The sequence below is a fragment of the Echinops telfairi genome, unplaced genomic scaffold (assembly GCF_000313985.2).
Source record: "Echinops telfairi isolate 266 unplaced genomic scaffold, ASM31398v2 ScPeMD7_22;HRSCAF=79, whole genome shotgun sequence".
In the NCBI taxonomy this organism is placed as follows: Eukaryota; Metazoa; Chordata; class Mammalia; order Afrosoricida; family Tenrecidae; genus Echinops; species Echinops telfairi.
This window is the reverse complement of record NW_022103919.1, coordinates 17,584,265-17,597,130: the sequence shown is the minus strand read 5'-3', so window position 1 is coordinate 17,597,130 and position 12,866 is coordinate 17,584,265. Positions and strand designations below refer to the sequence as shown.

The window sequence follows — 12,866 nt, the reverse complement described above, 5'->3', positions numbered from 1 at the left end:
AGCAGTACTCCTCTGTCCTGTAGGGTCCCTAGCCAGACATGACTCGATGACAGTAAGTTTGCTGTGGTTTGGGTTTGCTTTCACTTAGGAAGTTTTCAAAGTTCATTCACATGTCAAGATTTCATGTCTCTTCCTGGCCGAGTGGCATTTCACTAGGAGCCCTGGCGACTCAGTGATTAAGTGCTTGGAAGTGAGCTGAAAGATTGTGGCTGGAGCCCACCAGTCACTGAAGGGGAACAAAAAGGTAGCAGCTAGCTTCAGTGAAGATGCCGCCCTGAGAAGCCCCAAGGGGAAGATGTGACTTGGATTGCACTCAAGAGCAAGGGGTGTGGGTACTATTTTATTTGTGTGGATACGCCGCATTCTGTTGATGGGCATAGTGTTGCAGTGACTATTTGTGTGCTCATTTTTGTGTTCCTGCTCTTGCTTCTTTGGGGGTATATGCTTAGGATTGGAACTCCTGAAGCACACAGTAGTTGTGTGAGACAGCATGATTGGGGCGCCTGACAAACACAAATGGACAAGTGTGGTACCGCAGTGAAGAAATGTGTATGGGCATGAGGAAGCCCATCAACCAGCTTGTGTGCTTACATGCAGCTCCCTAACTGGAGTCTGAGCCCAGCAAGAGCTGGAAGTCCGCCTGCCTTGCTCACGCTGCTTTCCCATCATCTAGAGCAGGGTTTTATCAACAAGGTTTTATTGGATCATAGCCAGACCCATTTATCTTTGCATTGTCTGCCAGTGCTTTTGAACTACCCGGTAACGCTGAGCCATCACATCAGAGACCGTAAGTGGCTCGTAAGTTCAATATGATTTACTCTCCAGCCCTTCACAGAAAACATTTGCTGACCTGTGCTTTAGAAAATACTGGTTTGGTGATGTCGCTTGCCTCTCCATTTCCTGCTGTTTTTCTTTCTTTTTCCATGCAAAACAATTGAACTTCTCTGATTCTTGGTCTTATAAAAGAAGGTCGGTGTATTACTATTTTTAGGATGGTGAAATTGCATGTATAAAGCCCAAACCAAACTCACTGCTGTTGAGTCAGTTCTGACTCGTAGTATTACTGCCTCTGTGGGTTTCCAAGACTAGAGCTGTTTACAGGAACAGACGGTCTCATCTATCTCCTGCAGCACAGCTGGTGGCTTTGAACTGCTAACCTTGCAGTTAGTCACCCATTGTGTAACCCAACCAGCAACCACAGCTTCAAGTGCGTGTAAAGTGACTGGTAGATGCTCAGAATTGTGTAGAATTATGATCCTGCTCACTGAGGAAAGGGCATGAGTGTCATGTCTGACCTTCTTCAGGTTCAGTAAGGAGCTGATAATCCCTGACTCTGGTTTGCACAAGGCAGAGGCCAAGCACGCCTCTCTCTACTCTCCAAGTTCCTTTATCCCACTCTTACACCAACTGCCCTCCTAATGGCACGCTACTCCTCTATTGAGTGTAATTCCTCGCAGTGGCTCCACGCAACTTACAGATAATACTCATGACTATGAGTTCTACTATGGAAGCTAACATGTTACAAGTCAGGATCAGCAACATTAAGGGGCTGTCGACAGACTGAAGGGAAAAAGAGGAACTCTTTGGATTTTTGAATTTTGAACTAGTGGTTTGTTCCAGAAGCTAAAAAAATATTTTTGAGCCATTGAAGGTACTATCCACTCTTAAGGCTGAACATTAAAGAGAGCCTGTGAGCAGGCTGAAATGCTTGCTAGGTGACCATCTGGATCCACTTGTTGAGTGGAAGTGGAGGAAACACAGCAACAAAGAGACAGGTTGATTCTGGCCAGTGACACCCATGGACCTGGTTCACAGGGACTAGAGGAGAAAATGATAGTGGGTTGATTGGTCTGAAGTTCATGACCAAAACACAAGGGGACTAGGGTTGTTGAGAATTTGTGATGGGGCCCATGGTCTAAAAGCAAGGCAGCTAATGGGCACCTTGGTGCGGTGGCTCACATTGAGTTGACCAGAACCCGACCAGCTGAAAAGATTTCTGAGCCTGCGAACTGGTGCACATTGCTACTGACCTTATGGATGGCCCACTCCAGGATAGAAAGATGGGGTTTTCCGAAACTAGAGGCACTACTACCCTGCCCTATAGGGTCACTCTGAGTAGGCATCCACTCGATGGCAGTGAGTTTGCCTTTGGTTCTTGCCTGTTTTTATGTGGATCCTCTTGAAAACACTAGCTCATTGAGCACAAGCATTACAGAACAACATCCAGATCATGGAATTCTCTCTGAGGGTGTAGGGGAGGGACAGAGACAACAGGGAAGTCAGAGAATGTCAGGGCCTACAACCTGTTCTTTCCCGCTCGCCATCTCCCTCATGGGTCACATAGGTTGCTATTGGCCAGGTTTAGAATCAAGAGGGAGGTGGGTATGAACTGCAAAATTCCCAGACGCCTACGGATTGTGATTCTATCTGTATTCTTTTCAGAGCAGCCACAACAGGGGTGGTAGGCCCTTGCCCAGAGCTGACTCTCCAGAGAGGACCTTTGCTGGACACAGTGAATCAATGTAGTGTGGAGGGAGGGTGTCCTTGTGGCTGAGGCTGACACCTTGCCCTTCTCTCTCTGTGACCCAGTTACCTGACTGACATTGACAGAATCGCCATGCCATCCTTCGTGCCAACACAGCAGGATGTGCTTCGAGTCCGAGTGCCCACAACTGGCATCATCGAGTACCCCTTTGACTTGGAGAACATCATCTTTCGGTAAAGCCATCTCCCCAGCATAGCCTGTATGGTCAAGCTGTGTCTCCCCAGGCTCGGCAGTTCCTAAATGCTGTTGGTCTTCCCCCTGCAATTGCTTTAAACATTTTTTAAAATGTACAATTCGCCCATCCTAAAACATTGACCATGTTGTGCGACTATTCTGAACTGGATATTTGAATCACTTTTGTTTTTCGGATGGAGTCAGGTGTCTGCGAGGTGTCTTTGACTTACGCCATGTAGGATTGAGGGTCTCAAGTCCTAGAATGGTGGGAACTCACATTTCCATAACCCTTAGAAGAGTCTCCTCATGTGTGTACAGAATAATTGAGTCATGTACACACACACATACACACATTCTGTTACCTGCAGTTGATTTGACTAGCGTCCTCGTGGAGTAGTGCTTACCCGTAGGACTGCTAACCATGAGGTCAGCAGTTTGAAACTACCCACTACTCCATAGAGAAAGATGAGAATTTCTACACCTGTGAAGAGTTCCGGTCTCAGACACCCTCTGAGTGTCTGAGTGTCTGACCTATCGGGTCACTGGTAGTCACAATGGAATTGATGGCAGTGACTCTGGTAGCATTGTGGGTTAGAAGCTAGCTGAAACCATCAGCCATGCCCTGTGAAAAAAGATCCCATAAAGATTAAAAATGCCAGAGACTCCCAGAGGTAGTTCTACCCTGTCCCACGGGGTCGCTGTGAGCCAGCATCAACTCCATGGCGGTGATGGTGTGTCTTTTTTCTTTAAAAAAAAAAAAAGACTAACATCCTCTTCCTTCTATTTCCTTCTCCAAGATTTGTCCTCTTAAGCAAAATGAAACAGCAAAAACTGGATACAGACGTGCATATTAAGATCATGTAAGATTATAGAGTTGACCCTTGAACCACATGGGTCTTAACTATGTGGGCCCAGGCCCAGCTTTATTCCAACTTTTTGCTATGGCGGTGAGCTCAGGTAGTGTGCATATGGCTAATTATCTGTATAGAGCATCTGTTGAGACCACTCAGAGGTGGGTGAACACGTGCACTTCCAAGTATGGGACTGCAGACTTCACAGTAGGTTTTGTGCCCCACTTCCCTTGCTCCTCCTAGCAATGATTCTCACTTACCCTCTTCTATTTGAGCAACGAGAGTCCAGGCCTGGTCTGCACACCCTGCTAGACCTCAAGTGCAACTCAAAAACTGGGTGGGATGGAGGAGCCCTCTGGTGCAGCCTCTTGATTATCCGTGCCAAGAGTCGCAGTCCTCCCTCCCCGCCCCCCCACGACTCATTCACATATGAGCTGTCTGATACACTGGATAGCTAAGCTTGTGACCTCTGGGTTACAAACCTCTCATATCTTTCCAAAGAAATGAGTTGCCATAGAGTCGATCCCAACTTATGGATGACACCTCCCCTCCCCCTCCCCCGTGTCAAAGCAGGAACTGTGTTCCATTGGGTTCTCCATGACGATACTTTTGGAAGTGGAGTTCCAGGCCTTTTCCCTTAGGCATCTCTGGGTGGACTTGAACTTCTAACCTTACCATTGGTGTCCAGGCACGTCAGCCCTGTGAACCACCCACGGTATTCCGTCTTTCCAGAGACGCAGAGAACAGCTGTGGGGTTTCCTGTTGAACAAAGCTGCAGTACTGTAGGAAGAGGGGAGGCACTGTCTCATGATGGAAGCAAGCACAGGCCCTGGGCCAGGAGAAAGCTGGAGGACCTGTGAGACCTCGCGGCTTTCCGCTCCTCTTGTGCTTAGTGTCCTGGATCCCATGGTGATTGGAGCAAAACACCAAGGATGTTGTGTGTTCTGCCTGGACTGCTTCCCAGCCAGTCTCTCCCCAGGCCCTTCCCACGGCCATTTGCATTCTGTGGCTCCTTACTAGGAAATACCCAGGGATTCCCCATTGCTTAAAGCAGTGCCCCTCAGGTGTTTGTATCGCAGGCTCCTTCTTCACTCTTAAATATGACTCAGGCCCTCACTTCCATGGACTAATGATCCACAGCCTCCCATTCCCCATTGTCATGTGTCCCGACATTGGAGTGATCGCCTGTGTTTCTATTCAACAGGATAGTGGACGTTGGTGGCCAGCGATCTGAAAGACGGAAATGGATCCACTGCTTTGAAAAAGTCACTTCCATCATTTTCTTGGTTGCTTTGAGTGAATATGACCAGGTCTTGGCTGAGTGTGACAATGAGGTAGGCTGTGCGGGGAGTAGTACAGTGTGCTGTAACAGCTGGAGGTTTCTATCTGCAGCCTCCAGGAGACCACACGGCAAGGGCAACAGAGTCCAGTCCTTGGGTTAAGTAGTCTTGCCAAAGCGTAAGTATTTGAACTAGCAGCATAGTCAAATGAAAAGGTACCGGGCCTGGGTGACAAAGACGGGGCTTTCTACTCCTGTAAAGAATTAGTGACAGTCTCGGAAACCTGCAGGGGCTGTTCTACTGTCACGTAGGGTTGCGAGGAGTCCCAATGGACTTGATGGCAGTGAGTCTGGTTTTGGGCTGTGAGGGCCCAATCCAAAGGGTTCTGATTTAATCAGAAGTAGAAACAAATTCATAGACATTCATATGCATATAAGAACGAGGTTTATATATAAGAGCAATTGAATATTGAGAAAACGTCCCAGTCCAGATCAAGTCCTTAAGTTCAGTACTAGCCCATATGTCCGATACCCATCTATAAAGTCCTCTTCAGACTCACGAAATACATGTAATGATGCCGAATGCAGGATCACAGACCAGTAGGTTTGAAATCTTCTGGATACAGTGGCGTTGTAAGCATCTCAGTGCTGACATGGGTCTCCATGTGGCTCCTCCGGTTCCCAGGGCTGCATCAGGGTAGGTCCATGTGGCTTCCCCTCAGGGATGTCTCTCAGGAAATGAGCAATGAGAGAAACTCTTGCCTCCAAGGAGGAAATCTAAGAGTTCCCAGAATTCTTAGGAGAAGGCCATGTCCACATAGAGGCCTCATTGGCTATGATCCGACTGACAGACTAGACTCCACCTCTTCACTCTTAATCCTCTCAAACTGATACCAGATTATGTAACTCCCACATAGGTGTGACCTGGGCATGAGACTTTTCAGATGCTCCCTCAAACCAAAGCCAAACCCACTGTCCTCAAGTCTAGCCCTAGGCTTGGCAACCCTTCTGGCAACCCTCTGTAAGGTTTCCAAGACTCAATCACCTTTCTCTCAGAGTAGCTGCAGGGTTTGAATAGCTGACCTGACAATCGTCTCACCCTCAGCGCCATCAGGTGGTTCTTATGTGCTGCTGTGGGGGAAAACCGCTTCAAAGAAGTAACTGTCACCCCTGGCTGCCTGAGGGAATCCATTCCAACCAAGAACCAGACTCACTGCCAGCAAGTCGATGCTGACTCTTAGCAACCTTATAGGACAGGGTAGAACTGCCCCTGTGAGTTTGAGATTGTAACTCTTCACAGGGGCAGAAAGCCCCATCCTTCTTCCACAGAGTGGTTTCAAACTGCTGACCTTTAGGTTAGCAGTACAACGTGTAACCTCAATGCCACCAGGGCTCTTCGGAATCCCTTAGGGACCTTTTAATTAATATCATGTAGATCCACACAAGAGGTTCAGGCTTACTGGTTTGTGGTCGGGGTATCTTTGCGCAGCTTCCAGGCTTTTTGCCTTTCCCATTTAGAGCCTTGATCACTGCCAGTGTCCCTTTGTGGCACAGTTTGTGCTCACCGGGGAACCTAAATACTGGCAGTACTGTGGAAGAAAGGGCCTGGCAATCTGTGTCTGTAAACATGATAGCCAAGAAACCCCTCTAGGGCAGGGGCACCACGAGTCAGCACCCCACCTAACAACAAAAGTGGCTCTCACATGAGGAATGGTACTGAGGCCCAGATCTGTTCTGGAGGCCACTGGGGACTGCATCTGGTAGTGCAGTGGGTTAAGCACCGGGCTACTCACCCAAAGGCCAGTGGCTTCAAACCACCGGCTCCTCCTAGGGAGTAAGGCATGGCCATACGTGGCCAGACAGCCTTGGAAAGTCTATGGAGCGTTTCTCCTCTGTCCTGTCGGGTTGCTGTGTGTCAGAATCAACTCAATAGCAGTCTGAGTCACCTCCCTCAGGAGGGGTTCCCTGGCTCTGACCTGCATCCCCATCTCCGCTCTGTCCCCTGCAGAGCCTGCATCTGCCTGGAGATGAGCGGGCAGGCCCTTGGTTGAGACACTGGGGTGCTTTCTGGTGAGGCAGCAAGGTCCTGGCCATCTGTTCCATAAAACATACACGTGACCTCTTAGACTTGTATGTTTCTAAAACTGTCTCTAGGGCACACAAGTACATCAAGGAAGGCTCTGTCCGGGGCTCAGGCAGTGGCGGTGAACAAACTGTACCTCGTGTTCTTTGAGAGCAGACTTTCCTCTGAGGAGCAGCTACATTAGCTAATTCGTGGGGGATTAGCCCATTTGCTTGTGTCACTGTGCAAAGAGCCAAAATTTTGGCTGCCACCCACCTCTCCCAACTGGGAAGGTTTCTAAAAAGCAAAGGCATCCAATTATCAGTGTGGAAACCTTAGCTCTAACTTTGCCTCAGGAATTACTTTGTGACATGTGACATTTCTCAGTGCACGAGGGACCAGTACCTCAGTCTGATATGCTTCGAAATATTTTCTCCTCTCATAAAAATCACAAGGGAGTGCTGAGAACAATTAAGTGGCTGTCACCCCCGAAGTTGCCCTCCTGGTTGTGGATCCATGTCAGATGCACTTGCCAACCTGCATGGTAAATGCTAAAGCAGCTTTAAAATAAGGGAGAGAAGTTGCCTCTTTATAATAAGTTCTAGCCTTATTCCTTAAAATGTATGGAGAAGCAAAATGAGCCAGGATGTGTGGGAGTGTAAGAAATAATCAGTCTTTGTTTATTGCATTTAGTTGGGTTCCACAGACCAGGCCAATTTGCGAAAATCTGTATTATGCAAAAATGGAGGTTAGCTACATCATTAAATAACTGCCAAATCACTGAGAATCCTGAGCCAGCCAAGTTGGCATAGAGACTTAAACATCTTAGCATCACTTGCTAGACAAATTGCTCATGCCTCAAATGGCTGGACAGATTTTTTTACTATTGTCATGTCTGTGAAATATTGGATAATAAGTGAGGGGCAGATATCAAGATTAATGACCCATCCCTCTGGAGTGAGTGTGCTGAGCTTTGAAATACAATTACTGTCACCAGATAAGCTTACTAGTATGTGTCCTGTCTGCTCTCCATAAATTAAACTTATAGCCATCAAGTCAATTCTGACCCCAACCTGCCCTGCTTAGGATTTCTGAGACTGCGTGTCTTTGCAGCAACAGACAGCTCATCTTTCTCCCTCTGAGTGACTGGTGGGTTTGACCAGCCACCCTTGTGGTCAGCAGCCCAATGGCCACCCTGCAGTCCCACCAGGGCTCCTTCCTCACAAATTAGGAGCATTTTCTAGCCAAGGTCTGGTAATGCTTAGACATGATTACTGTCCTTCTACATAATCTTCATTGGATCCCACTATTGTATGAACTTGTAAGTTTTAAATTTCCTGAACCACAGTCTTCTCATCCATCAAAATGGGGTTACTCTTCCCCCAGGTAGTTTAACAATGGTAATAAATAGTTTGCAGTAGTTGTATGTTGAGCTGCAATCTGCGTGCTTGGCAGTTCAAAGCCACCAGCAGCTCCGTGGGAGAAAGACTGAAACCCACAAGGGTGGGGGTCACTCTGAATCAGCAATGACTGGATGGCCTTGAGTTTGTTTTTTGGTTAATCTTCCCCCAATAGAGTGCAGGTAAACCCTGGCACAGAACAGGTGCCCAGTAGCATTAGTTGGCCTCCTTGCCTGTGTGTGGCACTCCCTGCTGGAGGCAGCTTTCCTGTCTCTTAGCATCACCGGAGCCCTAATCTGCAGCCTGAAGGCCCACAGCTAACGTGGGGCTCTCAGATCTGAAGCTTCCAATTGCCTCAGTGTCAATTCCAATATGTACAGGACACAGGAAACTTTAGTCAAATGTGGGTGCAAGCCTTCTTTTTCCAAGTTACACAAAAGCTTTCCTTGTGTGATGATTGTGAGCTAGATGGAAAGCAGAAGGAAATGGGGAGGAAATCGAAGCAGGGGCCTTGTGCACACTCGCTTCAGTAAGGAGCACATGAAACCACTGATTTGGCTATTGCTTCCGGAGAACTGCTTTTCTTTCTAGTTTGTGCTAAGCCCTTTGTTTCTTCCTTAGAACCGCATGGAAGAGAGCAAAGCCTTATTTAAGACCATTATCACCTACCCCTGGTTTCTGAACTCCTCTGTGATTTTATTCTTAAACAAGAAGGATCTTCTGGAGGAGAAAATCATGTACTCTCATTTAATTAGCTATTTCCCAGAATACACAGGTAAGTCTGTTCACTTGATCCTTGAACAACCTGGGGACTAGGGGTGCCAACTCCCAGTGCAATCCAAAGTCTGTGCATTATTTATGGTTGCCCCTTGGACATCAGGGGTTTGAACTTTGAAGCCCTGCTCATCCTCGTGCTTCTTCTGTTGTTATTGCAGTGAACTCAAGTGTTGCGAGTATCAGCTTAAAACATGGGGCAACCAGTAATCATCCACTAGTCCCTGGAGGCTTCTTCTTTGGGAAGCCTTTCTGACCTCTTTGGCATTATGCCTACCACGTGCTGGGCTCATGACGCTGTGCAGTATTGTCCATTTGCTCAGCTGAGCACAGACTTCGCCTGATTAGTGTTTGACTTCCCAGCTCCAGTCAGGGTGTCTGGCACTTGTTAAGTACAGGCACAAGTGTGACGTCTCCTAACCTAACGTCGGGCAGACACCACACCCCTATCAACAGCAGAAGAGTTGGTGCCCTCATCAGCATTACAGCAATGAACCCCAAGCTTTAACACGAGATCTGGTGCTGACTACTGTTAGTTCCCATATTCTCCCTTTTCCCAGTCCACTCTGTCCATCTCTTCAAAAGTAGTCCAAATCAGGAAGTTACATTGTTCCTACTTTTAAACAAATTGTTTTGAAGTATAATTTTAAAATACCAAACCAAAAGCCAAACTCATTGCCATCCAGTTGATGCCAACTCATAGGTGTACCCACAGGATGGGTAGAACTGCCCCGTGGGTTTCCCAGACTGTAACTCTTTATAGGCGTAGAAAGTCCCATCTTTCTCCTGTGGATCAGCTGATGGTTTCAAACTACTGACCTTGCAGTTAGCAGCCCAACACGTAACCAAGGGACTCCTTCCTCTCAAGTAGCAGTGGATATGTAAAGATATTATTTTGTGGATTCCTAATGAGACACAAAAGATCCCTGGTGGCGTAGTAGTTACATATGAGCAGCCTGCTAACTGCCAGGCTGGCAATTTGAAACCACCAGCGGCTCCACAAGAGGAAGACAGGACTTCCTACTCTAGTCGTGGAAACTCACAGGGGCAGTCCTACCCTACCCAATAGGGTTGCTCTGAGTTGGCATTGACTTGATGGCAGTGAGTTTTTAAAAAAAATTTTTATAGTAAGACCGAATAAAAACAATGCCCCAGGTAAACTCTCTCCTAGATAGATCAAGGGTGATAAATCATCCCAGATGAGTATAAGCCAAAAAGCCAAACTCCTTACAGATGAGTTGATTCTGACGGAAAGCAACCCTGTGGGAGAGAGTAGACGTGTCCCATCGGTTTTCTAGGGCTGTGATCTCTATGGCAGTAGACTGCCTCAGCTATCTCATGAGGAGTGGCTGGTAGGCTCAAACCATTTACCTTGTGGTTAGCATTGGATGCTTAAGCATCGCACCACCAGGGCTCGTACAGACAGAACAAGCATACAGTACTCAGAAGAAAAATACCGATTTCATCTTGCTGTCCTCCTGAGAACTATGAGGTATTTTTCTTCTTTCTCTGAACTTGTAACCAGGACCCAAGCAGGATGTCAAAGCTGCTAGAGACTTTATCCTGAAGCTTTACCAAGACCAGAATCCCGACAAAGAGAAAGTCATCTACTCCCACTTCACGTGTGCCACAGACACAGAGAACATACGCTTTGTGTTCGCTGCCGTCAAAGACACAATTCTGCAAATCAACCTGAGAGAATTCAACCTGGTGTGAAAGCTGCTGCTCACGCCGCCTCCAGAAATGAAGATAGCTTCAAAGCTCTTCTTGTTTCATTTGCAAATGCTGTCACACTGTCTGACCCAGCCCACTGTGCAGAACCCCTTCCTCCTGTCACTCCCCACTCCCCCAAGTTCATCATGCAGGGATGGACAATGCAGCTGGGAAGAGACGTGAGTTCACCAAAACCTTTTGAACACTTCTATTCTCAAATTGTTTTTCTGTTTCTTTTCCTGACTTTTTGGCTATACATTTTGTGTAAGTTTGGAACCTGATGTTTTATAGAATTTTAAAAAGGCACTGATTTACTGTGCATTTTAAAATATTAAGTGTCTTTTCATAGGCATTAAAAATCATTTAACAGTTTTTACTCAGAGGGGCCTGTTAATTTACAGATCATGCATGCCTGAAGACTTCTAAGGGAGTCATCTGGGTGACTTTTTTAATTTTCAAAGAGTATTTATTGGTTTGAGGCTTTTATGAAACTTTACAATTTTGACATTCTGAATTAAGTTTTCTCTTTGCATGCTAAAAATATGACTTCTTTAGCATACTACCAAGGATTTTTTTTTAAAATCCATTTGGTTCTTTTTTCAGTAAACTTTCTAACCAAATGAATAAGCCAGCACATCTTTGTTTTGATACAATCTAACTCCATGAAGCTCAAACTGACATGGGAGTAGATGGGTGTAAGAGTGTAGAATATCTACGCATTGGTGAAAATGTGTATGTGGAAATTTTACATTCTGTTAATTCCACTTTTCCACAAAGGTGTTAAAGCCCCCGATCATATATGTCCCTAACTAAGTATATAGCCAGGCCTTGCATATGTATGACATGATGCCCCTGGATGCCTCCATGCGGATGGCCATCCCAGACCTACAGGTTATGTTTGGACTGATGTATTCTGTACTTTCCTGAGGTTAAAAATATACCATTATATGAACACTGAATTATGCTGTGTTTCTTTGAGCTCATGGTTGATTGGTGGGGTCCAATGCTGTGGCTTAAACAGTTAATAAACCGTGTGGGATTTTGCATTTTATTTTTTATCTATCTCAGGTGGCGACTGAGCGACTTAAAGCACACAAGAAAATGGGTTGAATCACTCCCAGCTATAGGGGATAGAACGGGAGCCAGGACTCCGACTGCTATACCTTGTTTTTTGCCTGTGTACAGTAAAAAAGGTTTGGCAGGGTTTGGTAGACACAGGGTTGAAGGAGGGCATGTCGGAGTTTGTTAGAGGCAGCTTTGACTAACTGGGGGAAGTTTAGGGGGCCAACAGGAGTGGCCTTTTTTTTTTTGTCGCTTTCCCATGAGCTATCAGGGGAACTATCAGCTTGATGTCCTTTTACACTATAATCTTTTCTTTTTAACCATGAAAAGATTCACTTCTTTTTTATTAACTTTTCCACAAACAACTTTCTGTAACTTTCAAACTTCTTCACATTCTGCCACAGCCAGACATTCTATCCAAACTCTTTTCCAATTATTTGTAACTTACTCTGACCTTCTGAAACTGTTTCCATCTAGATTTAAACATTAACTGAAACGAAAATTGTATTAACTAAGCGTCAGTAAAGGGTTAAAGATCTGTTGGGAGATGCTTCTGCTGCATTGCATAAAGGCTGCTGTGACCACTCTGGGGGAGTTTAATGGTTTAGTTATAAGGGAGAAATTAAACAGATAACAGCGGAATGAGGTAAGTGTGTCTTGGAGGGAGAGAGAAGTTAAGGACGTTTGGCTGTGTCTGCTTTAGAACTGTTTTAGGAGGGGCTGCAGGTAAAGGCAAAGGAATGTTGACAAGTTGGGTTAAGGGGGTTGGTGAAAAAGGTATAGTGGAAGGGAGAATGTGGGACAAAAGAGTATAGGGGTTAGGAGCTACCGGGTGTATGGGGACAACAGCTTCATTAATGAGGCGCAGGTCCTGGACCAAGCGATAAGTACCATTTGGTTTCTTACTGGTAAGAATGGAGTGTTGTAGGGAGAGTGGGTAAGAGTAATGAGGTTGTTAGAAAGGAGGCATTGTATGATGGATTAATATTGGGAAGCAACGAGGTCT

At 46.2% G+C, this 12,866-nt stretch overlaps 1 protein-coding gene across 1 annotated transcript in view; it reads left to right on the top strand.

The window, feature by feature from the left end:
- The window catches only part of GNA14 (G protein subunit alpha 14), a 233,541-nt gene extending 221,784 nt beyond the window's left edge, over positions 1–11,757 (top strand). Inside the window, exons 4-7 of the mRNA XM_004713822.4 lie at positions 2,590–2,718; positions 4,775–4,904; positions 8,933–9,086; positions 10,611–11,757. Coding sequence (XP_004713879.1) covers positions 2,590–2,718; positions 4,775–4,904; positions 8,933–9,086; positions 10,611–10,801 — 604 coding nt within the window. The 3' untranslated portion in view covers positions 10,802–11,757. The remainder of the gene's footprint in view (positions 1–2,589; positions 2,719–4,774; positions 4,905–8,932; positions 9,087–10,610) is intronic.
- Positions 11,758–12,866: the final 1,109 nt, after the last annotated feature.